Source organism: Rissa tridactyla, chromosome 1, assembly GCF_028500815.1.
Source record: "Rissa tridactyla isolate bRisTri1 chromosome 1, bRisTri1.patW.cur.20221130, whole genome shotgun sequence".
NCBI lineage: Eukaryota > Metazoa > Chordata > Aves > Charadriiformes > Laridae > Rissa > Rissa tridactyla.
The window spans coordinates 84704744-84732071 of NC_071466.1; the positions used below are offsets into that span (position 1 = coordinate 84704744).

At 36.7% G+C, this 27328-nt stretch overlaps 1 protein-coding gene across 4 annotated transcripts in view; it reads left to right on the top strand.

Moving 5' to 3' along the window:
* The window catches only part of OFD1 (OFD1 centriole and centriolar satellite protein), a 35152-nt gene that overhangs the window by 765 nt on the left and 7059 nt on the right, over positions 1-27328 (top strand). The window contains exons 2-18 of one of the 4 annotated variants that reach the window (XM_054196140.1): positions 323-429; positions 2174-2374; positions 3234-3302; positions 3387-3414; positions 4206-4313; positions 5033-5169; positions 7284-7457; positions 9489-9595; positions 10474-10593; positions 13076-13149; positions 13843-13934; positions 14078-14267; positions 14904-15034; positions 15394-15505; positions 16962-17573; positions 21513-21648; positions 26473-26573. In XM_054196140.1, the coding sequence (XP_054052115.1) occupies positions 367-429; positions 2174-2374; positions 3234-3302; positions 3387-3414; positions 4206-4313; positions 5033-5169; positions 7284-7457; positions 9489-9595; positions 10474-10593; positions 13076-13149; positions 13843-13934; positions 14078-14267; positions 14904-15034; positions 15394-15505; positions 16962-17573; positions 21513-21648; positions 26473-26573 (2455 nt within the window). In that variant the 5' untranslated portion in view covers positions 323-366. Of the gene's footprint in view, positions 1-322; positions 430-2173; positions 2375-3233; positions 3303-3386; positions 3415-4205; positions 4314-5032; positions 5170-7283; positions 7458-9488; positions 9596-10473; positions 10594-13075; positions 13150-13842; positions 13935-14077; positions 14268-14903; positions 15035-15393; positions 15506-16961; positions 17574-21512; positions 21649-26472; positions 26574-27328 lie in introns of those variants that run through there. The other 3 variants (XM_054196132.1, XM_054196148.1, XM_054196157.1) reach the window with 3 other exon arrangements.

A 27328-nucleotide genomic window follows, 5' to 3' on the forward strand; every position in this document is an offset into this window, starting at 1 on the left:
ACTCCAGTTCTGTTTTAAAACTATTTAAAACTGTTTTAAAACTAAAAATCTTTTAGAATACGGTTATGTTCAAGAGTGAAACTTTGTTCTGGTTTGTAGCCTGGGTTTATTTATGGTTGCTCTGGCCTTTTTCCTTGTGCTGAAAGTATCTTTCAGTTCAGGTAGCTCTTGCTCCTATTGATGAATTTATAGGCAGCAGTCGTACCTTTTCTTCAGCATTCTGTTCTACAATGCTAAGCAAGTCAAGGTACAGAAATCGCATTGCTTGTTACCCCAGTAGTCCTCTGCATCACTTCGAAGTCTTTACCCCTTTTTTTTAAAGGAAATAGATTATCATTGTCGTGAGCTTTCCAGAGGAATTTGAGAATGGTATTAATTTTTCCTGTTTGTGTGAAAGTCAGTGGAAGGCTACATATGTCTCTTTTTGAGGTATGTTACATTTGTAGCACTAGCAATTGATTGACACATCCACATGTTGCTTTTTCCAAACAATATATCCCGTGTGTTACAGCAGAAACTCATATCAGGACTTAAATGCTGAAATGTTGTATTTCATGCAGTTTCAGTTTTGCTAGTCTTTAAACATCATCTGACTGCATTTTTTTATGCTGTCTTGATCTTTCTGGACTTCTAGTGTTACCAGCAAATTTTATTAGCTCCTGCTTTTTATGTCAAATTCATTAAAGTTAAAAATAAAATAAAAAAACCAAGATCTGTGTTTTAAGAATACTTTTGATAATCTTAGGGCCAAGAATTCCCTGTTCAGAACAACTTGTTTCTCCCTCAGTGATTTCCATACCAAGCTTGCAATGCTTGAACCATTTCTTGTCTTCCTTCATCTAACTCATAGTCTGTCAGGTGTTGTGCTATTTAAATCCATTTTCCTGCTTTGTCTTCCTTGTGTAGAAGATTATACATCATATTAAAGATTTTGTAGCTCTTCTGACTTGAAGAATTAATGCAGTTGGATTTCTTATGGATTCTTATGGATTACATCTTCTAATGAGAATACTCTCAACTTTCTCGTTGTGGTCTTATCTGACTGCCTCTGCTGCTAAGAGGCAGAGCGGATCTGGAGTTACAGATATGCTGAAATGGCCAACATATAACAACCAATTTCTGCCTGCCTTTCCCATAGTAGGGACAGGGATTTATCCCTGTGTTTTCCACCTGCACTTTGTCATGAGATGTAGAAGAGGTTGCTGGTCTCGGTTGTTCTTGAGACTGCCATCTCTGTCAAAGTTGGTTGAAACTAGACAAGTTCAGAAATTAATAAGGAAAACAAATTTTTCAGTTGTCTTTGTTTCTATTACCAGCCTAATATCTGTAGAAAGCCATGCTACAATCTCAGTCTAGTATGATGATCTAGCTTTGTTAAGTTTTGGTGTTTCATCTCAGTTTTGGTGGCACACTACTTCTTTAATCAGCTTTAGCGCTCTTGCATACCTGCTGTTGAAAGCTTAAAAATGCTATTTCTGTTGTGATCTTTTAGTATGCTGTGAACAATTTGTATAATTATGAAATGAAAGTTATTATTTCTTCCTTTTACAGGAGGGAGACTTTCTGATTTTACGTTATTTCTTTTCTCTATTGGAGCTCATAGAATGCAAATAAAAAATGCGGTTTAATTATTATTAATGCCTGTAGGCTTTTTTTATTAGTACTCTTTTGCTTCCCTACAAAATAATTGATATCCAAGACAATGAATTTCCTGTTTATTTTCCCATCTGCCTTTGTGATGGCATTGGCAGCTTCTTGATAGGAGACTCAGAAGAGGACTAGTGAGTTTTCCAAGTATGCCTGAAATTGAGGCCACATCAGGCAGGCTTTACTTAAGCCAGAGAGGAGGAGAATAGGAAAGCAGTGATCTAAAAATGAAGCTGGGTGCACTAGGGTGGAGTTCTTAACGGAGAACAATACTTATTTTCAGTCCTGCATTTGATACATCTTGAGGGAAAGTCAAAGATCACTGTAGCCACCATTAGAGTGTTTTGAAGAAACGCACAATGTCCCAAGCACTCTTCTAAATTTTGCCGAAGTTAGTCTGCCCATTTCTGTTATGTAGGTTGTAATATGACATGTACAAGTAAAATGAAGGTCCCTGTGAATTTTGAAAAATAAAAACTCTTATTGAATAACATGTAAACTGAATATCATGTCTTTTCTGTATCAGACACAGCTCCGAAACCAGCTAATCCATGAATTAATGCACCCAATTTTAAGTGGAGAACTTCAGCCACAGGCTGTTCCAAGCGATGACAGTTCGCTTTTGATCACAGCTTCCAACAGTTTGGTGGCAGATCATCTACAGAGATGTGGCTATGAGTATTCACTTTCTGTTTTCTTTCCAGAAAGTGGATTAGAGAAGAAGAAGGTAAGTTCAGTAATTTACCTCTTCTAAGACTTTTTGGAGTTTTGCTTTCTGAGGGTTGTCGTATTCCAACAGAATTGAAAAAAATCCCCTTTTGTGACGGTGACATGCAAACACAGGTACAGCTTCTGATTATCTCCATAAAAGATTTCATTATTCAGGGCCATTTTCCTGAGTACTTTAAATTGGCAATAAGCTAATGATGCTGTTCTGGAAAGACATTGCGCAAGCCTCTTAACCTCACATTTGCTTCACCCATAGCCACAGTCTGGCATGACCATTTGTGAGACTGTGTGACAGAACACTTGGGGAACTGATCCTGCTTAAAGTTAGCCTCTTGTTTGGCTCTTCAGTTCCATGAAAATGTGGTTCATGGTCAGTTTAAGCTGTTGTAACTACAAGCTGTGGCTGAAAAAGGCAGCCCTTGTCCTCTCTTTGTTTCTCCTCTATGAGTATGTGATAGGGTGAAGTTGTTTCTAACTGAAAATTAATTTTTTTACCTGGTGAGTTGTTATTTGTTGTTTGGGTTAGTGAGCTCATCTGATTTATATGATAAATCAAGAAAAGAGGCAAGGAAAGTAGCAAGAGCATGTATTCAGAATGGGGAGGAAACAAAACTATCTCTTTTCACAGCTTCAGTTGATCATGAAACTACGTGCTGGCCTCTGTATGTCTTAGGTAGTGGAGACTGGTAAATGTAGTACTAGAACAGCAGGCCTCTGAAAATGGTTTTACAAGGCGCTAAATAGATCTTTCTTGAATGCAAAACATTCTACAACTGTAAAATAATGCCTATTACATATTTGAAATTATTTTAAATTAGCTAACCTTTTCGAACTTACCTTTTTTTTCCCCCCCAAAGCTGTGGACTATGCAAGATCTTCTTCAATTAATGAGGATCAATCCAAAATCCAGTCTTTACAAATCACTGGTAAAGTTATTTTGATTTTGAAAACAAGCTTAAATTTCAGTTGTGATGAAATAGAGTGGCTAAAACATCTTTTATTTCTTACAGACTTCGGGAACTCGGAAGGAAAATAAAGGTACAAGATGTTTATACATGATGCAGACAAGGATAATTCTGTCAGCTTCATTTTTATTAAGACGCGAGCAATAGAAACTCAAATTTCTTGAGTGTATGTTAGTATGGAATAATACGGATTCAGTCAGATTTTGAAATTTGTAGTACTCCAGGATGGTGAATATTATAATTCAGGATTATCCAACTCCTATTTGTGGTGTGGATTAAGTGATAACATTCACCTACAAAATAAATGACTCGAACATTAGAACTGAAAAAATCTGTAATCAGGTATTAAATATAATGCTCTTTGGAAGCTTTTCATGCTAACTTTAGCAAACTCAGATTTTGGTGTTCATAACTGACTGTACTAGCTTGCATAATGTACTTCAAAAACGAGTTAAAGATTTAATTGATGTTCCATTGTTTTATATAAGAAATAATTCTTATGTCTGTATGATGAAACCTAGCTATGTTGTATAGCCTAAAGTAGCTTGATCTTCAGAAACCGCTATTGCCTAATGACCTCATAATTATAGTAGTAATAATCTACACTCTCAAATGACCTTGGAAATCAGAGACATGGATGAAAGGAAAAGTTGCAAAAGGGCAGCTTTTCCAGAATGAGACGGACTGAATTATGCTTGTAGTAAAATCTCAATAGTTTAGTAGTACTGATTTTTACTTAAATACTTGGTTCTTTCCGTAAATCAAATAGGTTTTCTTGTACAGTGAAAATGACTTCATAAATTGCAGGCTCAAATTCAGTTTTGGTATGAAATTAGAGCTAACTAATATATTGGACCTTGATAGGTTTTCTTATGCAGATTTTAATTGGACTTACCGAGCATCATCTAAGTAAGGAAACTCATGACACGGAAGCTCAGACAACCTCAGTGCCTCCTTACAGAGAATCTCTTGGTAAGTGCAGCCTCTACAAGCAAGTCTCCACGCGTATTTTCCTAGTGGTAATGGTATGGATTTATAAATTGTATGACTGCTATTCATTCATCACTTACTCAAATGCACCCTAAAGTAATAATAAGTAGAGATCATACCTGTTACTAGTACATCGTTTTTTCAAACCTTTCTTAAAATAAGGCAAAAGTCCTGTTACAATGTTTTTTTTAATCCCTCAGATATTTTCTTAGGCATTTAGTTAAGAGGTATAACGTCTTAGATGGACTACAAATGTTATGTGCTGAAATATGTTCCAGAAAACATAATTGTAAATGTGTCCCTTGCTTCTCTTTCTGTCATAGTTTTTCAGTGAAAGTTAGGCATAGATTAGGAGTTTTTGAATTATAACATGCATACTATTAGTACTACAAACAATCTAAAAGTTGCATGCAAAAGAGAATTCTTGTCCGTTCATGATAAAGGGGAGGAATGACCATGTAACACCAGAAATAGCGCCTAAACGATTAAGTGCCTCCTCCCAGGTATATGTTGTGTGGCATAAAGCTGATAAATGGCATTTCTGTACTGCCTCTGCAGTTGTACCACACAGATCTTACTATGACAGTGCTACTTAGGTAAACTAAGGAACTTCCTACAGAGAGACAGGTTCCTACAGTCATTGGTAGGATAACTGTGGTGACTGTAATTAAATTATGGTGGATATATTTCTCTTTTTATAGCTGAGAAGCTTCAGCTGATTGATGAACAGTTTGCAGACTCTTATCCCCAGCATCAGAAATACGAATCTTTAGAAGTAAAACTTCATGAATATAGAAAAGAAATAGAGAAGCAGCTTCAAGCAGAAATGCGTCAAAAGGTATAATTGAATTTGAGGGAAACACTTGTTAATTTTGACTTTGCACGTTACAAACTTTTACTATTTAAGGTAAAAAAAAGATCTAATAGTTACAACAAACACAAAAGCCTAAGTTAATCTAATATCAATTTTTAATTGGTGATATAGCACATGTATATTTTACATTCCTCTTTTTTGTTAAATGTGCACAGAATGTTAAGCTATTTATTCTGATGTTAATTTGTAACACTTTTTCATATTTTGATTGTCTTAATTTGTTAAATTTTATTTAGTCTTTGATTATTTTGTTTTATGGAGAAATGTTTACTCTGTGTAGTCATACTCTTCATTTTCCTTCCCAGTTAAAATTTTGAACCTTGAATTTCAATATAAAGCATAGCAATTGAGAGACATGAATTGCTGCTGTGTAGCTTGATAGATAGTGGAGTTAATTTTTAATACTGATGAGAATTTGCATACTATTTCAAAACATTACACAGAATCACTAAAATCATAACAGACAATATTATTAATTATTTCTGGTGTGTTTTTTTTTTTCTTCCTACAATTGAAGACAGCTCTTTTAGAGACTTTTCCTTCACTTTGGGAATAAAATTAGGTATTTTTTTGTCACATAATCCATTGATAATTCTTATGTCTAAAAAATGGAGCAGAGAGAATATACTACAGTTCATTTAAATAAAGGGGGGGTTACCATAAATTTCTGTCAAGATCAACAGTTTCTTTGTACAGAAAAATTTAAATCAACTGTAGTTCATTTAAATATGTTTTTTTCCATTAATTTCTGTCAAGATCAATAGTTTATTTGGATATAAAAATTATAATCTGATATTCAGTTAGAATTCTTAGGCACACTTTTAAAGGCACTTACCTGCATATAAACTGTTTGAGGAAATCAATTTAGTCATATTTATTCAGCTAGACAAGTAGAAGGACTGAGAGTTAAAACTGCCAATGTTTTTTACCTTCATTTTTCATTTAGTCTTTATTCCCCAACAGGCACTGTCTTAGTAGTATGTAAAACATGTTATTTCGTGTGTTGTTAAGTTTGGCTGACTTTAAGCAAAGCAGTTGCAACAAAGGAGATTGGAATCTTAACCAGATATAAATCACTTCTAAATTCAATTCACTTTACATGGATTCCTTAGCAATGTGATGTGAATTACTGTAAGACATTTCTAATCCAATTTGTGTATGTACAATTGATGCTGTACTGTCTCACCATTTATTCAATTTGCCACCAACTTTATGCCTACAGACCTGAATTCCTTCATCAGATATTCCTACTGTGCTTTTCCCTTCTCTTTAACCTCGTTTTCTCCAGTCTCACAATTTTTCTATCATTCTCTTTTTATTCTTTTGCTCATTTTTCCTCACATTTTTTGCCTTGTATGCTTGCTTTCCATTTGCTTCCAAATTTTTATTATAATTCCTTATTACCCCATTTGTTCTTGCATAAATTGTAGTTCAAACATTGAATGGAGGCTTGTTCCCAATGATTCTGCTGTGCGGCTGCAAGATGCATACTTTCTTGTTTGTACGCATTTACTTTTTTTCCAGTTGTGCTAAGAAGTCCATGAATCAGACTTCTGTTTCTGTAACCCTCTTGATGTGGAGTTCCATCTTCTGCATTTTTTTTACACATTCGGCACTTCAGTGTCTAGATGAATTTCTGTTGTTCCTGAGCAATTCAGGATGGGTCTGCTTCTGCCATTTCTTGCATCACCAGCCAAAAGAGGTTCTTTGGGAAAGGGGCAAGAATGGAGATAGTGTCAGAGGAGGAATTACAGTATGGCTTTTCCTTAATAGCAAGCAGAGTATCACTCCTGCAGTGTGTTTTTCTTCATAGGCCTCTGTTTTGCTCTTGTCTAAAGCTATTAGTTTTGTATAAGATCTGCTTTGGGATGCCAGATAAATGCATGCAAACTGTGTGAGTCCTGTAAATAGGATGCGCGGCTAAGATAGATACCTTTATCACAGTAATTTATTTTCATCCAATTATTGCATGTTTCTAACAAGAATTTCTAAGTGAAATTTAGAATTGTCTGAGGAGGGATTGTCGTTGTCAATTTGAAGATGGCCCTACTCAACCCACTCTTTCTCCTTTATGTAAGCTAGAACATTTTAAAGAAGTTGAAATAGCAAAAATTAAAATGGAGGAGAAAGTGCAGACCCAGAAAGAAATCTCTGAGTTGCGTCATGAGTTAGAGAGGACACACCAAGCAAAGTCTGAAGCCTTGATTTCTCGTGAAAAGAATGCTATTGAGAGGCTTCAAAAGCAACAAGAGGTAAAGTTCCAAATATTTTTTCTTAATCTAGTACAGAATGGTTCAGTTGATTAAAGTGTTCTTTTATCTTTGCGAGATTTACCTTCAGATCTTACTTGGCTTATTAGTGAAAACTTTGAATTTACTTTTGTTGTCATAAATAGGGGAATGCAATTAGCAACTGCAAGAATGAGTATGTGTAAATATCTAAAATAGAGCTGTCTGTAAAAGGAACAGTTCTGCAAGCTAGGATTGAAGCATTTGAATGTAATAAATACTTCTAATTCTGTTTTAATAACTTTGCCGAATTCAGATCACTGAGATATTTTTCTAACAAAAAGTTGAACACAGCTTTTAGTTGTACTATAGATTCATGCTGTTGTTTAGAAGAACTGTAGGCTAAATGGAATATATAGTCTCTATGGTACAGATATTCCATTTCTGTATGTTATTATATATTGAACATTATTAATAGTCACTGCCTTTACTGTAAGCTAGCATCTCGTTTTCTTTCTTTGAACACTTTTGTTGATGAGTTACTCCTTTGGGCTGTTAAATCTTGGTGTTTTGCTAGAGCAGTAACTGTTACTGCAGCACACAATAATTTGGATGTAGTTCTAAATTGCTTCTCCCAATCTCTATTACTTTCCAGTTTTTGGCAGCGTAGTTTGCTTGCTGTTCTGTTGCCTGTTTGCATAGCCATCCCCCTGCTGGCTGCAGTAGACCTTCCTATCCAAATAATAGTCATCCACAAATGCTAACCACATTTTTGCTCTGGTGCGGTGGGTTTTTTTGTTGTTGTGGTGGTTTGTTTTTTTTTGGTTTTGTTGTCTGCCCCATCCCACCTCCCAGGAGCACATGGTATTGGTTAACAAAGCAATCATACAGGTCTCTATATAGCTGATTATATACTGTTCTCTACTATTTACCTCCTTCCAATCTGAAAATTAAACATTTTATCACTATGCTATGAGTTACTGTCATGTTTATGTCCTTAGAAATTTACAAGAAAACAATCTATTTTATGCTATCAATCTTCTTCTGTGGGTATGAAATTAATTAATTAATTAATTAAAAAAAAAAGACTACTAGATCAATATATCCGTCAGGTATTGTGTATGAATATTTAGTTGCTCTTGCCAGCTTCTGCACTTCCCTGGGAAGTCTATGCTTCACTGGCCTGGGGAATCTTTTAAGAGAGACCAGGAGCTCAGCTGAGTTGCAGCATATTTACATTAAATGTAGAAGGTCAATTAACCCTTTACTAAGGTAACATTATGCCCAGGAAATATGGCTTGACAAACTGCTCTATTTTTTGCACCAGGAACAGCAGCTAAGTCTTTCAGCACTGTCAAATGCACGTGGCTTGCAAACTTGATATGAGCACCTGTATTACAAAACCATAATTTTCTTCTTCTTAGGCAGTTGTTATTTCTCTGGAGAGAAATAATGCCTTGTGGGCTTAAGGACAAGAAAAACTATTTTTTATTAATAAGAAGATATGTAACTTTTGGTATTAGCATGTTCATCACTTTGAGAATCCCTTTTACAATTTGTTTGATTTCTCTAAGTTAAACTGCAAAAACTGAAAGACTGCTGGTTTACTTGGTTTCAGTTTTAAGTACAGGTTTTATCACAGGTTTTTGGCATTGGTTTTTTCAATTTTGTTTTTATGAAGACTATACAAAACTATTGTTTATTAAAAAAAGCCAAGTGTTTAAACATGTTTATTCTGTATTTTTTTTAAAACAATTTTTCCTTTTTCATAACTTTTAATCAGTGCTATTTCTTAAAAGAAATAGATAGCTAGTAGTGACAGGTAGCTAGTAGCGATTCCATCTAAAATGTTTTTTACTCAGAGTAAAAGGAGAAAGGGAATTAAAAAAAAATTACAGTAGATTCTGGATGTTGTTTCAAAGCATGACTCTATAAATAATATTTATTGGAGTAAGACCAATTCCTGAAGAAGATCCTTGAAAGTTCAAACGTGTTAAACAGTAGATGCCTGTATAAAGTGTGAAGTAAAACTAGAGATAATATTTTGTGATTCAGATAGAAGCAAAGGAAGTGTACGCTCAGAGACAAAGTCTACTGAAAGATATTGAAGTCATAAGGACCAGAGAGGTGGAACTGAAGCAAAGAATTGAGGCATTTGAAGTGTAAGTTGCTGAAGGGCATATACAATGCTAAATGACACTGTTGTCCTTTTTCTGGAAAGTGTGCTTCAAGATTTTGCTGCTTCTATGATACTCAAATAGATTATGTATCCCAGAAGTTGTGTTTTGCATTTTGAGCAGTATCGTATACTGTCTTTATTAGCAGGGGTACTCCGTACAAAAAGACCTTTTGGTTTGTTTTTTTTTCTATTCCATGTCATCCAACCAAAACAATGCAGCATCACTTTGGAGGCAAGGAACCAGATGTTTGCATTGAAGTGCTTAAATTTTAAAAAAAAAAAAAAAAAGCAACACCCAAACAACACAGTTTGTAACCCTAACACTCATGAGGTGTGTGTATGATACTTTGCTGCTTTAGACCTGCATTACCTTTTTTGACTTGTCCTTAGTAAGATCAGTTCTCTTTCATGAAATAAAAAAAAATAACTAAACCATTTTTGGTCAGGATTTCAATACTACTTAAAGTCATTACTTTGTCATCCGTTTGTTACAGCAAAATGAGTATTGCCCTAATAAAAACTTGTGTTTCTTTTAACAACCCAGCAGAGGGTGCTGATAGAATAGCATGCTCAGCACTATCTCCTCCGAAGCTTTTCTGGTGTGGGAAACTGAGCTATGGTTAACCTGGGATAGCTGCATAATTGATTGGTACTGGATTTTAAATAGGGCAGTTTAGTTTGTGTCACATCTTCTTGTTCTTAATGAATTACAATGACACATTCTGATGATAATTTTAAATCACTACAGTGTTCCAAGCAAGCATTTCACCCTTTGATTGTCTTTAAATGTTATTTAAAAAAAAAAATGCACAGTTTTGGCTTTATAACTGGTCATTGTCCGTATATTTATGGATATTTCAGCACTCAGAAACTTCAAGAAGAGAAAAATAAAGCTATTGATGATGCACTTCGACGTCGGGAGGTTGCTGTGAAGAACATAGAGGAGACATATGACCAAAAGCTTAAGACGGAACTCTTAAAGTAAATTTTTCTTTTGTCTCTAATAGGATGCATGCTACTTCCTATGAAAACAGAATAATAAATTCCATAGGATTTCTTTTGAAAAGTGTAACAAAGCAAGGACTTCGAAAATGTATGCTCATGTTTTTGTTTTAATCTGCTTGAATTCTTTACATTATTGCTTAGCTTTTTGTTAGTAAGACAAAATGTTCTGTCATGTTCAGAAAAAGCTTGCTATAGAAAAGAATTCTCTTTTGATTATAGATTATATTGTTGTAGTTTAAATTCTGTGGTGTTGTCTGGAGAGAGGTGTACGTTAGTTGTATGTTTAGACAAGAAGACCTGAAGCAGTATTAGTGACTTCCTTAGACCATAATTAAAAGAACTGACCATTTTATGAACGCAGAAGAGGCATGGAGGGGAAATTGGCACTAAAGAGATGTTATAGGTTTCTTGAAAAAAGGATGAAAGGCACACTAGCCCATTGTACAGATAGATTGGCTCTTACCTTAACCTCTCCCCATTTTTGGAGAGGGATTCTCTGTTACAGATCACCCTCTCTTATTGACTACCATTTGCTTGAACGGGGTTTCAAAGAATTTGCTTAGAAATGCCCTTTGAAAACGAAAGACACCACGTGTGACTGCTTTTGAGGTGTTGCAGTGGGTATATCCTAACTTTGCTTTTGTACTTTCTTGGAGGGCTTTGGTCACTTGAAGAGTTACTTGATGCTTCAATGCAGGCAGGTGCTCTTGGAATGTGTGCTTGATGGCATGAACCAGTCTTCCCGTTAGGCAGTTAAACCAAATGACTGATGTATCATTACTTTTTATTGCAAGCCAGCGTACAATAAGTATTATCTGTGTTAGTGTGTCTTTATTTAAATTGCAGAGGAAAGATGTAAAGAGTAGGTTTTAATAAGAATGATGCCTCAGCTGAAACCTAGTAGATTTGAGGTTTTTTCTCAGAGACCAGTGAAATGCAACTAATTGACTTGCCTTGGTATCTTGTTTTACCTAGTCCATAACAGCTAGTTACAAATAATGCTTGTAAAGTGCTTTTGGGTTTATGAGGAGAAGCAAATTATTTTAAGGATGAACTGCTGCTTAGCTTATTTTATCAACACACAAAATATTTTAGACATGCTGCAAATGCTCAGAAACATAAAATTCCTGTCCTTTTGTACCAAATCCTTGATGAAAAGTATCAAAGTGCTACTATCTGTTCTGTAGAAATAATGATGCTTGCTAGAAAATGAATCTTTTTTTATTTCTATGGTAAACATTCAATGTCATAATTGGGAGAAAGATCCGAGTGGTCGGGGTCATTTGCAAAAATGCAGGGGTATGGATATGGCGATATCTGAAAACATTTATGATCTACGTCACAATCTTGCAAAATGCTGAGCTTCCTTAGCTCCTGTAGATTACAGAAGAACTGAATGGTAAAGTTGGATGACGGCTGGGCTGTGAATAGTGGCGTACCTGGGCAGTGCTCAGTGTCTAGCCAGTGGCTGATGACAAGTGGAGATCCCCTGGGACCAGTACTGTAGATGCTGTTGGACCCATGCTGTCTAACACCTTCATCTGTGAGCTGAACGACGACACAGAGCATCCTCAGCAACTTTGAATAGGAGGCTTAATTAAGGGGAGTGGCTTCCACAACAAATGGCAGAGTTTCAGTGCAGACAGACTTTAATAAACTTGGGGATTCTGCCAACATAAATCTTAGGAATTTTAACAAGGAGAACTGCAAAGCTCTGCACTTGGGGCAGAATATCCCTATGAGGTAGTATAAATAGGGAAAAGGAATTGACCAAGTAGCTGTGTTTCTGAAGATAGGACATGAGAGTTACAGTGAATGCCAGGTTGCCTATGATCCGTCAGGATGCTCTGGCAAATAAGACAAGCAGCATGATGGGTGATATTACTAACAGCATGGCCAACAGACTGAGGGAAGTTATTAACCCTTTCATGCATTGGTAAAGGCTGTGCTAGGAATACCGTGCCCAGTTTTGGGCTTCCCCAATTCAAGAAAGTCATGAAGCAACTGGAGAGGTCCTAGTAAAGGTCTGTAAAGATAGTTACAGGACTACCAGATGTGACCTCTGAGGTCATATGGCAGGTGCTGTAAATTGTGGCTTGGGAAGTTCAGGTTGGACGTGGAGAAGAGAAACTTTACTGGGAAGGTAGTGCAGCGTTGGGGCAGGCCATCCAAAGGGATGGTGGAATATACATCCTTTGAGGTTTTCAGAACTTAGCTAGGAAGGGCTACAGCTGGCCTGCTCTAGAGTTGGTGGTAGTCTTGCCTTTTGAGCAGGTAGTTGAACAAGGTGATTGGCAGGGTCCTTTCCAACCATTTCAGTGGCTCTGCAATAACTAATTTTGTCAATAAATAATTGTATCATTAGAGTTTAATCCGAGGAAATTGGAGTTTACACAAGTGCACATAAACGTGCGCATGCACATATACTTTGGGAATAACTAATTCTTTTTACTTGTAGATATCAGCTTGAATTAAAAGAAGAATACATAGCCAGAACCAATAAAGTTACTGAAGACGAGAAAAAAAATAAAGGTAATCATCTCTCTGAGGTTAATCAAGTAGCTTTTTTTCTCTACAGCTTTTACTAACAGGTATCAAAACACTGTTGTTACTAAATAGTCACAGTGTTCAGTAGGATGGGTATAGGTGACAGAAAGCCATCAAAATAGATTTTGAAAAACATGTAGCAGGATCCCGTGACAGGTAAGCAGCTCCTTGCAGTTCAGAATGCAGTGGGGATCGTGAGCTGGTGTTTTGCACAGAGGCTCCAAAGCATCCTGCTTTTTCTGTTTTACAGCTCCTTCTGAAGTCCTGCTAGCTCATTCATTCTTTAATTGAACTCTGGTACAGTCTGGTACCATACCCTTGAATGGTTGCCAGTTTCTACATTTATTGTGTACAAGATGTTTAATTGGAGCTTGAGGAAGAGAGCTGGGACAGATAAACATATTTAGACTTTTAAGTCAGGGATGTGTGGAAGAAATGATATATCATGTGCATGTGAATTTGATTTACTTAATTCTGAAGGACTGTATGTATGCTTATGTATATATACACATTGTGATTTACTTAATTTTGAAGCAGTGTGTATGACATTCAGTCATTTTTATGTCTTGAATTAAATTGAATGTTGGGCTTAGCAACTTAAACTGCTTTTTGCTGATACATTTTTTTACTGTAATACTCTATTAATTTTAATTCAGCATTTGTAATCCTTCCCTGCAGAGAAAGCTGTGCTTTTGCATGAAGAAGCCATTGCTGTTAATTCAAAAAAGGAGGAACTCAAGCAAGCTATATCACGCACGAAAGAGCTTGAGGTAATTGTAAACATGAATTTAAAGAAGCTGTATTCTAATTGATGCATTTGAGGTACATTAAGAAAAAAAAGTAAATGTCAAATAAAAATAATTATTAAGAATTACAGCAGTTCATAAGCTTCTAAACTGTTCTTTATCTGCAGCTGGATTTGGAGTCAGTGAAGGCCCAGGTCCTGTTGGTAAATAAACAGAATCAGTTGTTGACAGAAAAACTGAAAGAGGTATCAGACTATCCTTTGCTAAAGGAGGAGAAATTGGAGCTCCAAGTGCAGAATAAACTACTTAGGCAACAGTTGGATGAAACTCGCAGTGAGAACCAGCATCTTCGAGACAGTCAGTGTGAATGATTTACTAATTTTCTTGTTTATGCTTCCCTACAAGTATTTGCTTAGAAGTAAATTTTCATTAAAATATATTCTTTGTATTATGTTTACTAGTAGTTTGCATTAAACCTCAACTAATGTTTGTGTAAAATGAAACAGTCCTTGGCATTATAAATGTCTTTTCTTTAATATGTCAGTATATAGAGATACAATAATATGAAGAATATCCCTTTCACCGTTTGAAAAAAACAGTGCAATGTATCTAACCATAGCATTAGTATGGTTAATATTGGTAAAAGAATATGGCATTATTTTTTTTAAGTGCTTGCCTGATTATAGTTATAAAATGCCAAATATTTTTAATGTGCATTTGAGATTACGGGAGAGTAGAGATATACACTACTTAAGGTAGGGATATGTGTTTTTCCAGAACACGACAGTCCGTGTCTAAGTCTTAAATGACAACACTAACAAAAATTTTGGTCCTTTGTAAACGGAAGAAAAATATCCCGAAGTACTTTATTCAAACAAAGCCTTGTTATGTTCCTAAAACCAAATCAGCTTTACATTTTGAAGGTGTGTCATGTAGAAAAGTGCACACTCTTTATTCTACAGCTGAGTGTCTAGTATTTCTCTTTCTGGGCAGAGCTGTCCCAGCCCTCGGCGGAGCACCTGGCCTGCCAAGTGGAGCTGAGGAGAGTGGAACATTCTAGGAAGCTGGCGCTGGATGAATTTGAAAGTCATAGACAGATTTTGGAAAAGCAGCTACAAAGTGAGGTAAACTATTCTTTCTAAATAATTTGAATCTTTTGTTCTTCCTGTCGTTCGTGTTTATGTACCTGTGGAGGCTGTTTAGCGTGTAATTACAGGGATGGTTTGTAATCTGCTTATTTTTATGTAAATAACTTTAAAGATGATAAAACGACACCAAAAATGACCAAAAAACCCCCCAAAACCCAACATAACCAAAGTAAATCTTTCCAAGTCATTAAGTTGTCATCACTGACTTTCAGTAGGATACTATGTGTATATGGTTTGTCTGGACCTAAAAAACATTTAGAAAGAAGTATTCAGCCAGTTGAGATTATTCTTTTTGGTTGAATTATTTTTTTTGTTTTTCTCTTGATCTTCTATAGGTTGAGCGTTGTGCTCAGTTAAAGACCCAACTGTTGGACTCTGAAGCTATGGTCAGGAAGTTAAATGTGCAGGTTGAAGAACTGAAACTTCAGGTGAAACAAACACAGGCAGGTTTGTGTCTTTACACCAGAGCAGTCCTTTATGAAGTTCACTTACCTAACCAGTATAAGAACTTCCAGAAGCTTAAAAAAGCTGTGGTTGCGTAGAACTAAGATACCACCAGTGAGCAGATTTCAAGTTTAAAATCAAAATCTATTTAAAAGATCAATTCAAAAAGCAGACTTATTGCAACTTGCCTTCCTTTCAGAAAACAAACATAGAGGAGGAAGGGAAAACGTTCCTCCCTGAATACACGCATATTTTTATTGTCTGATTTTCCTCAGTATGAAGACATTAACGTTTGGTGATAACAATCATCATTTTCCAGGATGCGAGTTGTGTTTTAATGCATTTTGATTTTTCAACGTTCATAATAAGAATAATGAATTTGAAATTGTATTGCATATCTCACAAGTTTAAATCTAACTTTTAAACAGTTGTCAAGGCTAATAACTAATGTACCTCATAGGCATTAAAGACACACTTGCATAAAGCAATTCAGTCTGCTGAAGAAATGTAGTTCTAAGGATGCATTTCTGTCAAATTGCTAATATCAAGTATGATAAATAAAAGTTTTGGGATGTGTATTTAATCTAAAAATATGGAATTGCATTCTGCAGTGACTGTACATTACATACAGCGTGTGTTGCACTGTAGCTGAGTACGTGCGATACTTTATATTATTCATTAGACCAATACGTACATTTTCATATATAGTGCAAGTATTGGTTCCATTTGGAATTGGAAATTTGTTAGTGTGAAAATAGCAAATATATATTTTAATTAAATGACTGAAAGTGCTGCACGGACTTTCATTTTGCATCAGAGTTAAGGATGTCATTGAATAACCATTTACATATAATGAAAAAAAGTGTCATTTTGCTGAGAAAGATACAGCCCTATACTATAGACTGGTCTTTTGGGCTTGCTGAAGCATGCAAGTGCAAGCCAGGAAGCAGACAGCCCCAAAACATTCAATTTAACTGACAATTTTGGAGAAGTACTTTTTTTAAACAAAGCAACAACATTGTCTATGTGCGATGTTTTTCTCCAAATTTATTTTTTTGATCTAAATAGAAGGAAACTGTTAAGACTTGTGGCCTGCCCTGTGTCCCTTACCCTTTAACAGCATGATTGGATATAACATGTCCAAAAAGGTGTTATTTTCATTTTTATTTATTTATTTAAACATAATTTAAGAAATAACATCGTAGAGTGCATACTTCGGGTAGTTTTACGTGGAAGGATTATATATTAAAAAAATAGTATCGGTGATAATTGCAACTATGCAGCTACATTGAAAATACATTTAAATCAAGCCATTAAATTCTCAAAACTTAAGACAATTCCATGTTAAATAATTTTGATCAAATTGGAATTTAAATGCCATGTTTTAGTGTTTCTATTTTGTTATGGGTCTCCCTCTCTCACTCTTTACTGTCACTCACTTTCATTTGGTATCATTTAGCTCTGGAAAATGAAGTGTATCGGAATCCAAAGCCTTCACTTGTCGATCGCTCTGTTCTTGACTTTGCTGGTGACAGAATTGTACCTCATGATATTTATGTGGATAGTGCATTCTTGAAGAATCCGGTTATGACTGATGTGATGAAGGTAGATGCGGTGCCAAGAGCTGGCTATCGTCAACAGTTACAGCCACGCAGTGCTTCACCTGATTCTGACCTGGAGTGTATGGCACAAACCTGGGCTAGGATAAAAGAACTAGAAAAGGAGGCAGAGCATTTGGAAGAGGCCTACAGGAACTACCAACACAGAGTCATGCAGGAGGCGGCTGCAAGCAGAGCGCCGAGAAAGATGCAGTCCCCTTTACTTCAACAGTGTGCTGTTAGTAGACCCCTTTTGACTACCCAGCATGAACTTCTAGAGAATAATCCCAGCTCCCAGCATTCCCCCCTGGGCAGTCCCAGAGGTGAAAAATACATCAAAGGAACCGGGCAGATGGATGTCTTTAAAAATCCCTTAACGCCACCACACAGAGGAGCGTCTTCTTCAAGACGCCTTTCTTCTACTCCCGTTTCCAAATTGGAAAGAGATCTGAGTAACAAGAAGATTTTAGATGGTAAGTCACGATTGTTAATACGGCATGGTGTTGGGGTTTTACTTATTGTTCCTCCTGTGCTATGGGAAGAGAAAGATTTAGCAGTGATAGTAGTCTTTCACTCATTTGTTATTTGCTAAGAGGCAGGAGAAGTCAGAGACAAAATATGCTAGCTGCTTGGGGTATTGCTGCTTCATGGAAACAAGTACTGGAGAAGTAGATTGAGGGAGGTTAAACACACTGCACTTAGTTCAGGTAGCTTTAAAGAGAAGACTACACCGTATGATTCACTACGGGTGTATCCTTATGCAGAGTTTCATTCAAAAGTTGCTATTGTAATGTCCTAGTTTTAGTAACCCTCCCTCTGTATTCCTGTCTCTTTATTTAGCTATTGTAGTTCACGTGTGCAGCAGAAGGCTGCTTTGTCTGGCTTCTTTTAAATTGAGTTTTCCAGTCTGAAAGGTCCAGATTTGCTTTTGTTTTTCTTTTTGCTGTGGCATCAAATATTCCTGAGCAATTGGGGGGGGGGGGAATTAGTGCTTGGTCATGATTGGAAAATTATAAATTGCTATTAATTTCACAGTGTCTAATAATTACTTCGTAGGGTGTTTTTTTTTAAAGGGGCAGTACTCAGAAAAGCAAGCAAAATTGAAAAGAATTGAAAATTTTAAAATAATTATGTTGTTCCAAATCTGCAGTACACCCGCTTCTTGAGTCAAGCAATTCTTGTCACCCTAGCTCAAAGTGTATTTAATAGGATGAAAAAAAGTGTAACAAAAAAAAGAAAAGATAATGATCAGCTTCTGCGTGAAGGAAGGTTTAAATATAAGAAGGGGAGCTTTGTTTGGAGGAGAGTTGGCTGAGGTGGACTGTGGGAAATATGGAAAGCAAGGAGTGATGTGAAAAAGATGAAAAGGGATCGATTAATCACTGCTTCACAGATCCCAGAATTCAGTGAAATTGAAAGGAAAGAGAGGGAAGTACTTTTTCATACCATAAGTGAGTTGTGGAATTTATTGCTTCTGTGGCAACAAGTATAGATACAGGAATAAAACTTCCCTGTCAGGAGGGCCCAAATATTGATTGAGGAAATATTGGGGTGGATATTGCCAGGAGAAAGGTATTGCAGTTTTCCTTTTTGAATTTTAGTTTAGTTTTGTTTAGTAATGGGCACTGTTAGAAACAGGTTACAAAACAGTCTGATCTATTGTGTCTGTCCCTGTGATTCTGCATGTAGAGCATAATGCTCTGTTACTGAAAACATATTTAAAAACTTGAACTTTCAAAGCAGTCTTTACGGTTTAACTTTTCTTTGTCAGCTTCTGTATAAACTGCTTACAGACTATCTGTTTAATACTGCACACACTAAAATCTTTCTTAGAAGTAGGGTTGTGTCGTAAAATTGCGAAATTTCAAAATTAAAGTTGAGTGCGTAACCTTAACAATCCTTCCCGTCTTTGTACCTGTCAGAGGTTAGTTACATGGTGGCTGATGTGGTTTTTCCATTGGATCTGTTCTTTGCTTAATGCAGAAGACTGACTTGTTCTGGAGAAGGATAAGAGTTGAATAAAAAGGAGCAGATTAACTGACTCAGGTGTTCCAGAAATTGAATGGTATGTAGTGTAGGAAACAGGGTTGCAGCTAGATAATGTTTTCTCAAGTTGAACTGGTGCAGTACTTGCCCCAGTAAGCGCTGTAGCTTCAGTGTGAATGTGCTGTGGAGTGATTTGTCTGCTTCCAGGTAGGTTGCTTCCCCGCTGATACGTCAGCTCTGTTTCAAAAGTCTTCTGAGAAGGAGTGCTTTTATACTGGTTTATGTGTTATCCTTTGTGCTAGAGATGGCTGAAGCACCAGATGTGTTTTTGCTAGAAAACCATCAGTCATTCTGGAAGCTTCCATGGAGCTTTTCAGTGCTGTTGAAGAAGCCAGTCTGAACAGGTCAGAATAAATTTCAAGAGGACATGAGTCTGAGATTTGATTTTCCTTTAAGTGAGGTATACCACAGTCAACTCATCTAAGGACAAACTGCAGCTCAGCTGTCGGCACCTATCTTCAAAGGGAGAAAGGAAAAAGTGGGTCCTCCTGTAAAATACTTGCAGTTGGCAGATCCAGCAGCTGGTTTACTGCACAGTCTGCCAGTGGAAGGGTATGCAGTCTTCTCTCTTCCTTTAAATTAGCTCATGCACTTCACTGGTTTCCTTCTCAAGCCCATGTTGGATATCTTTCAGGCTTTGTCTTTCAACTGGGAAGGAGTAATCCCATTTTTTTAGGAGCAAGTAAAAGTAGGACAGGGTCCTTTTCTGTTTTCTCCTGCTTACTGTCTCCAGTCTCTGGACAGAAACACAAATCAAGAAATAGTTACTGAGGAAAAAAAAAAAAATAAATGGATTGCCCTCTGACCCATACTCCCTATTACTTGATCAGTACTTTTCACCTTGATCATTACTTGACCAAACTTCATACCTTCTGATGAGAAAGAGCAAGGTTGGTGAGTCTTGCAGACAGCATACTGTGAGCCAAAGACCTCAGCTATTTGTCTTTTAGTAGCAAATCAGTAAGTTCAATACTAGGTAACTTCTAAATAGTAGTAGATTGTAGTAAATTACCATATGAGATAGCTGGTGTCCTAGCCTGCAGTATATGTTGTGCCAAGGAGGTGCATGCAGTAAGTTCTGGTCCGCTTGTTCTGCATGTGAAAATTTGACAGGTTGTTTTATAAAAGGTTGGATGTGGGTAGGCTGAGGATTCCCACCATGAACAGGTAGTGCTGATACAGGAGTATGACATAACTGCAGGGTTCCGTTCTGTTAGTGCTCAGCTTCCTTAGAGGGTGTTCATCTGCGTTACATGGACATAGAAGCTGTCTGGAGATAAAAATTCATGGGCAGCCTTGGTCTGAAGCATCCTGATTTCTGCAGTGTGTTGTGCCCCATGAACGGTCTGCGCTTCTACACAACCACCTGAAAGATCTTCAGGTATGGGAGTGTTGATAATGGCTTTTCCACTGTCTCTTGAGCCAAATTAGCACTGACTGCAGTAAAAGTTATTTGGTCAAGAAAGAGAAGAAAAAAACAGTACCTACTTACTGAGTGAATACCAAATCTTGGGGAAAAAAATAATAATTCATAATCTAGTAATGAAAGACCTGTGCCAGCTGCACAGGAAAGGAAAATTAAGATTGCAAAGCAAAATTTAAGCAAAGTGCTGGACTCTGCAAGTTTGATTAAAAGCTTTTTTAATGCAGGAGGTTTGTTTTTTACCTTGATTTCCTAGGAAACTCAAGTTCTCTAGTCATACTGTTTTCCTTCCCTGATAACTTTACAGCTGTTGATAAGAAGTTAAAATCTTCAAAGATTTTCTTCTTTGCTTCATCATGCATTTTAACAAATCTGTAGAAAATGAAACCTCCAGGTTAACTTTCCTAATGAAGAATGGCCTTTGGGAGACCTCAAGCATTCTCTTTTGCTGGCTAGTAAGACCATCCCTAGCTTGAAATCTGGGTCCATAACTGCTTTTTCTGATGCCCGGCATGGGAGAAATTATTTGGTGTTTGGCAGAGGAGCTGCAGTTTGTTGGAAACATGGATGCATTATGGGGTGATGATAATCATAGGCTTTGTGAGGAATAAGTTTATGATGGTGAAGGCTTGTAGAGGAGAATTGCCATACAGGAGGGATAAAAAACAAAAACAAAAACAAAAACAAAACAAAAAACAAACAAAAAAAAAAAAACAAAACAAAACAAAAAAAAACCCAAACAAACAAAAAACTCCACCACCCCCCCCAAAAAAACCCAGTACAAGAAAGTTCATGTTAATCCTGGTAAATTTGTATGTTAGTTGCCCTATAGTGGTGGTGCCTACACAACCCAATTATGCTTGTATTGTAAAAACCAGCCTTGTCTGAGAAGTGGTAGGACAAATAACTGACTGATACAAATTGTGGGATTTTTATTCTGCAGACCTCAGTGGTTCCGAGGACCTTGCCTCTTCACAGCAGAGTGTTGACCAGGTGCTTTCTCCTATTCCAAAGCCACATCTCCTTTCATCTTCTGCCTCTGTTTCTTCCTCCCCATCCAGTCGTGGCCAGAAGATCAGGTAACATTGTTTACAAAGCAACATTTTTAACCTGCTTTTTAAAGAAACATTTATCTAACGGTTCATACTGCTTTTACAATTCAAGAAAGTCGTTAATTTTGTAAGTGAGAACTCTTCTAAAGACAGATGAGGGTTTCCATTCTTAAGTATCATGCCTCAAAAGGAAGTTAGTTTTTTAAAAAACAAACACCATCATCCCCACCCCCGCAATCCAAACACCTTTGGCAAATAGGAGTTGACATTTTGACCTCAGTTAAATTTGATGCCTTCCTCTGCAAAGTTATGTGCAGTAAAATACTTAAACCTCAAGTGCACTGGAAGCTTCAGACGAATGCAATGTTTTTTACAAAACAAAGAAAGTCTTGTCCTATGACAAAGTAAAACTTGCTTGATTTACAAATTGTTTTGTAAAGTCATTTCACTGTTGCAGTTGAGCAAGGATGGAACGTTATGCCAAGGAGTCCCTCTGTTGGGGAGAAATGGTAATTGTAGCACTCGCTACAGAGCCTAAAAAAATCCACTGCTGTGGAAAAGTGCTTGGCAAAGGACAAAAAGCCTGAAGAGCGAGAATGTGAGACATCCTAAAGGCATGTTAGTTTAATGCAGATACAGCAAATTGGTAAATATCCGTCACTGAAACTTAGTTCAAATTCTGCTGTTTAAGGATATTAACTCCTCTGGGATTAAAACACTGTTTAGAACTGTGCTTCTCAGCACTTTCAGTTTGTGCTACTTCAACCGCTGTAAGTATTGCTTTGTTACCATGTGTGACTTCGAAGATGGAAGGTGTGCGCTGTCACCACTAAGGCACACCTGACGTACACAAGGCATACAAAGTTTATATGTTCCTGGATTCAGGTCAGGCTGATTTACTTCATTGGTTTTCAGGCCACTGTAGATACCTCCGTAGATTCAGCTCTAGATTTAACGGTAAACTTCTGCTTTTGCCCTTCTTTGCATTTCTACTTTTCACGTGTCAGGGTTCGGACAAACTTTTGAAAGCAAGGTGTGGTGTAGATCCTCATATTTCAAGAGAGCTGCAAGTTCTGCAGTGCTTGAGATCTATTGTATCAGTGTAGACCTTCTGTTTTCATTGTATTCCCTTACACAGTAAATCACTTTCAGACAGCTGAATGAAGGATTCATTGTTAATAAATAAATATTCTGTTAATCACTAATTTCAGAAAACATGTTTTGTAAAAGTTCCCTAAAAATGTAACATCTGTTCCTAAAAGTAAATATGAGTAAAACAACTGACTTGCTTTACTATGTACAATACCTCTGAAAAAAATTGTATTTTTTAAACATGTGAGGAATGTATGTGTATTTCGGAGATATATCTGACTTTTCCTGATGTCCTGTAACTTCAGACCATATTGATAATTTAGAAGTTTAGACTGTATACTTTTTTCAGACAGAAGAATACTATGTTGCAAATGGGAACGTGAAGGTACTGCAGCGGCCAATTAACTATCATTTGGCATGTCTTATTTACCAACAATGCTATCGGAGATCCTCACCCTCATATGAGTTACCTGACTGTGAATGTATTTTTAGCAGTTTGCTATCATGGGCTCCTTTGGCATTTGATAATTTTGATTTCTCTAGTAGGCTTCTGTGCCACCTATATAAATGTGATCCTGATAAGGCCAACAAGAACTCCTGCTGACATTGTAGACTAATTTAAGAAAAATCTACATTTCAAAAGACAATGTTGGGTCTTTAGAGGGGTAAACTTCATGTTTTCAAGAAAAAGGTAAAACTACAAGCTCATCACAAATTCCTGTTCAAAGAACTGATAATCTCTCATCTTTCCCTTATCAGAACAGGCCTTTTGCATGCGCTCGATGTTCAAAAGCTAGCGAGGTTATATTTGATGCGCTCGAAAACCCTGAATAAAAAAAGGCCGCTAATTCCTTGAGCAAAGCCATGGTCTTTCATTATGTCTCTATTTTTCACATCTGTGACCTGACTGACAAGCTTTTGCTGACTGAAGCTTGGTAGTTTCTGATGCCTGTTTGAGAATGTAAATAAGGCAGTTGTACATTCTCCTTTCACTCATTAACAAGCTGCAATACTAACTTTTTTTTCCCTGAAGATCTTGTTCATGCGCCTGTATAACTGTTTTCAGAATAGGAATCTCCAGTCTCCTTTGCATGTGGGAAGGGGATGAGTAGCTGAGCTTTTCTCTTTTCCCTGGGTGAGGTTTTGGTTTTTTTGTTTTGTTTTGTTTTGTTTTGTTTTTAGAATCTCTTTTAAGTAAATGAATAACTTGGCAAAATTAAGCTGCATAAAAATCACTGCCCTTTCCTCTTTGTATCTCCTATTTCCGTGTATGAAATTGTTCTGTTCTTAACAGTCACTGGTGCCTCCACTGTCCAAAACTGAGAATCCTGAATAGGTGTCTTCAGAAAAAGCTGAAGTATTTCATTTTTAATGTTTCTTTCCTAAGAAAAGACACTTGAATTGGCCTTAACCTTCTAGCCATTATTCCAGATTTGATGATTGAAGAACAACGGCTTTTCCTGAGGCTGCTGTGGCAGGCGTTCATAGGGCTTTCTTATTTTGTTGTTATCAAGTCCTCAATATACATTTAATATTGAGAGGGTCTCTTTTGTGGTTAGAATTTGTGGAGAGCCTTTGTGTTCTTGGCCTTGAAGAGAAGCTGTTGGGATTTCTAGGGACTGTGAGGTTATTCCTTTTAGGTGGCTGTCTCTTCTTTCCCTGCTCATTCACATTTTCTTCAGTATATCTCAGATTTCTTGTATTCCTATGACAGACATTGCGAAGCGAAGGTTGAGTGTTAACCTGCATGTTAAGGTGGTATGGGAAAATGCTGTAATACTGTGAGGGACTGTACTTCTTTGAAGGATGTTGTAGAGTCCACGCTGCCTGAAAACTAAAGAGTACGAGTAAGTTGTGTTGCAAAGAATAGGCCAGGGTCTGGGCAGGCAGCTATGGGTTGTAATTGTTTTCTTGGGTTCCTCGTGACAAAGCAAGGGTATGAGGTCCCAATAATTTTCTTGAACTTGCTGCTTTCCCAAGACTTTCTTAAAGGGAAAACAGTCTTTTCATGAGCATTTTTTAATTTCTTGTGCCTTGGACTGTTTTCTGTTACGTAAAATATTTGAGAAATGCCTGTGTGGGCTTTTCCAGCTATTTACTCTCATTATTAGGCAAATGCCACATCATTGATGTGTATTGTGGGATTAGTTTATGACCTGTAGATTTTAAGTGGCAATGGGAACTTCTTTAAAAAGAAAAGAAAAGAAAGACGATGCCGTAACACCAGTAAGCCATTACAAGTTAGACCTCTGTCAGTGCGGAAGAACAATTGCTTCTCTGACTATAGCAGCTCCTTGTTTGTTTATATTTCAAGATATGAGCGGTATGAAGGAAGCCAATAAACACAGACAGGAAGACTAGAGTGATAAAGCAGATTATTATCTAAACCATTCCTTTTTTGGTTAGGGCTGAAGAAACCGATTGTGAGGTTGTTACCAGTTTTAAGCTAGAAAAAGAATTTCAGACATTAACAAAATAGTTTAGATGGTGGTGATTGTTTTTTGTTTAAGCTTTAATGGTAATTTTAAGCATAACTCATCCAATTTAATTATTTGGTGGTGATTGGCACACCAGTTCTGTTTTATGGAATATTGACATTAGGTACAGTTCAGGTTTTGGTTGCCAGCTTTGATGGAATGAATTTTTTAAAACTCTTTAGAAATATATGTGTTTACTGGTCTTAATGAGGCAGAGCTCTTCTGTTTGTTGAATCTGAAGGAGTGTGTCGACTGTCTGTCTAGCAGTGTTGCAGGACACAATATTGAAGAAAGTGGCAAGCATGTCCTTTAACCTTGCATCCTTATGAATTATTTAACACTTAACCGTTTCTGGGAAGGAAAAATTGAAAACATGAAGTAGACCTCCAAAAACTTGAAATTCCATTTATTCTGTTGTATTTAATTTACAGGGTATTTTTCCCCACTGACATTACTGAACTATCCTGATGATGCAGATTTGTTTGTTCCCAGATTTACATTTTTTTCTTGAACATGTCTCATTGTGGGGTGTGTTTTGTTTGTTCTCCGCTTTTGCCCCATAAAAGACCTGAATTCCTTAGAAATTGTAAGCACAAACATATTTATACCATGGTGAAGAGCACCAGCTGGTGTGAAATAAGCTCCTTTATGAAGTGCTGCTGCTGAATTTCATTAGTGACCTGCGCTCCTTTTGCTATTCTGGTTCTGGTCAGTTTAATAGCTGGGTCATGTGGGAGGTATTGTTCTTTCCCATTATCTTTCTGATGAGATAAACGGAGATTTAGAATGAGGGCACTAACCCCATTTTTCATAGCACCCAGATTTTCACCCCTGCATATATGTTTTGCCAGACATCTAATCCTAATACATTTCAAACGCGTCTGTTATGGTGACATCACAGTGGGAATGAGACTGCAACGCAGAGAAATAAAAAGGAAAATTCCTTAATTTCAGTTGACTAAATGTCACACTTCATTGTATTTCTCCTTTTTTTTTTCTTCTTACTCCTTTTTATGCCTTTTGAGAGCGTGTTTTGTTTTAATGTAATGCCTTTATGTCATGTATAGGCCTTGGGGACAGGCTGCAGGGAGATGGCTATCAGAGAGATGGAGCTGACTTTTTAAGTCAGAAACTTTACAGTGTTTTGGTTGCATGGTTTTTACGTTCGGTTTAGTCTCTTGCTAAGCATGTGAGTAATCCTTGTATTTGAATCTCAGATGGCTATTTGCTTAAAAGGTTAGCATTTATATTTATTAAATCATTTATGTCCTTCTTCTTTCAGACTTCATAATCAGCGAACAGATAAACGAGATTTCAGTGATAACCCCGCACCAGAGAAACTAATGTATGAGGACCTTGAAGAACGCATTTCTTCTCTTGAATGTAAGTTTTAGTGCATTTTAGATAGTTTGTTTAAAACCTTAGGGCTTAACAGTTGTAAGGCAATTGTCGTGATAGTTTAAGACTGTAGTTGGAGAGAAAAAAATTTGACTGATGTAGGAAATAAGAAAAACAAACTGTCTCAGAAGTTGGAGGGATTCATTCTCTTCATATTTGCATCTTTAGAGGAGAAGGGTATGTAGTAATAAGGAGACACTGAAATTGAATTGGTTCTGAAATTTGGGACCATACTTTTTGGTCAGAAGTCTTGCATAAACTTGTAGTAATGTGTGTAGGTCTGACAGTTGTTTCAGAATGTTTTAAAATTGCAGGGGATTTTTTTTTTTTTTAAACAGCAAAGTGTACTCGTATATGAAGTGACTTGAGGCTCTGTTATATTTGCTGCATAAAGTAAAACTCCAAGCAGTGTTCATCATGGACCAATATCAGAGCAGTATTACCAAGTGTAATTCTGAAGATAAGTTTCTGCAGGCATTACATAGACTGTTGTTGATTTTTCCTTCAGTAACTGAGGCTAAAATAGTATTATGGATTAGACGTCACTTTAGAAGCATGTGTGAATGTGTGAAGAACATTTGCAATTGTGCTATCATTAATCAGCATCTCTGAGTATAGTTCAGTTACTGAAACATGAACTTTATCCTAATTTTTTTTTCTGAGGTCAGCGTTTTACTTATTTGCATTTCTGCTCTCTCTTGATTGCTGGAAGAACTTTGTCATTATGTGGTGTTTTGCAT